Raw genomic sequence first — 509 nt, forward strand, 5'->3', positions numbered from 1 at the left:
CTGCCTCTATTTTGCCGTCTATTGCAGTTTCACGGCTTTAGCCACCTCGAATGATTTATTTATCTGTTCCGCCGCCTTTGCACCACGGTTAGTTTTAGGAATCTTCGTCGGCCAGGTTGTTTGCTCCGGGAGAAGCTCCTTCAACTTGACCTCGGTCTCCGTCGTGTTGGAGTATGCTAGCGCGTGCGCTACGCTTATGTCCTCGAACCACTGTAGCGCTCCTCTCATCAGCTGGCACATCGCCATGAATTCTGCCGTGTTGTCGCTTTTCTGGCCCCGTGCCGCTGCCGCTTTAGCGGCTGTGATAAAGAAGAAAATCACAACTATCTGGGTTAGAGTTGTAGCCCGTTCTTTTGGCATTCTACTCTATTGCTGTAACCTTGTTTTTTCGCTGAATGACGGAGTGGGGACGCAGTTGGTAACGTTGATATTGGCTTTTTTGTCGCATGTTGTCGCGGTTGGCGCTAGTTATATAAATTCTGTTGCTTTGTCGCTACCTATTCGCACTG

General features: G+C 49.5%; 1 protein-coding gene across 1 annotated transcript; it reads right to left on the reverse strand.

Annotated features, from left to right (window-relative positions):
- Positions 1–18: 18 nt before the first annotated feature.
- On the reverse strand, positions 19–360 carry TEOVI_000535600 (uncharacterized protein; the record flags this gene model as incomplete). Its single annotated transcript, XM_067223763.1, has 1 exon — positions 19–360. The coding sequence occupies one exon, from the start codon at positions 358–360 to the stop codon at positions 19–21; it is 342 nt and encodes a 113-aa protein (XP_067079864.1).
- Positions 361–509: the final 149 nt, after the last annotated feature.

Source organism: Trypanosoma equiperdum, assembly GCF_001457755.1.
Source record: "Trypanosoma equiperdum strain OVI genome assembly, contig: ctg_1962, whole genome shotgun sequence".
NCBI classification, from domain to species: Eukaryota; Euglenozoa; class Kinetoplastea; order Trypanosomatida; family Trypanosomatidae; genus Trypanosoma; species Trypanosoma equiperdum.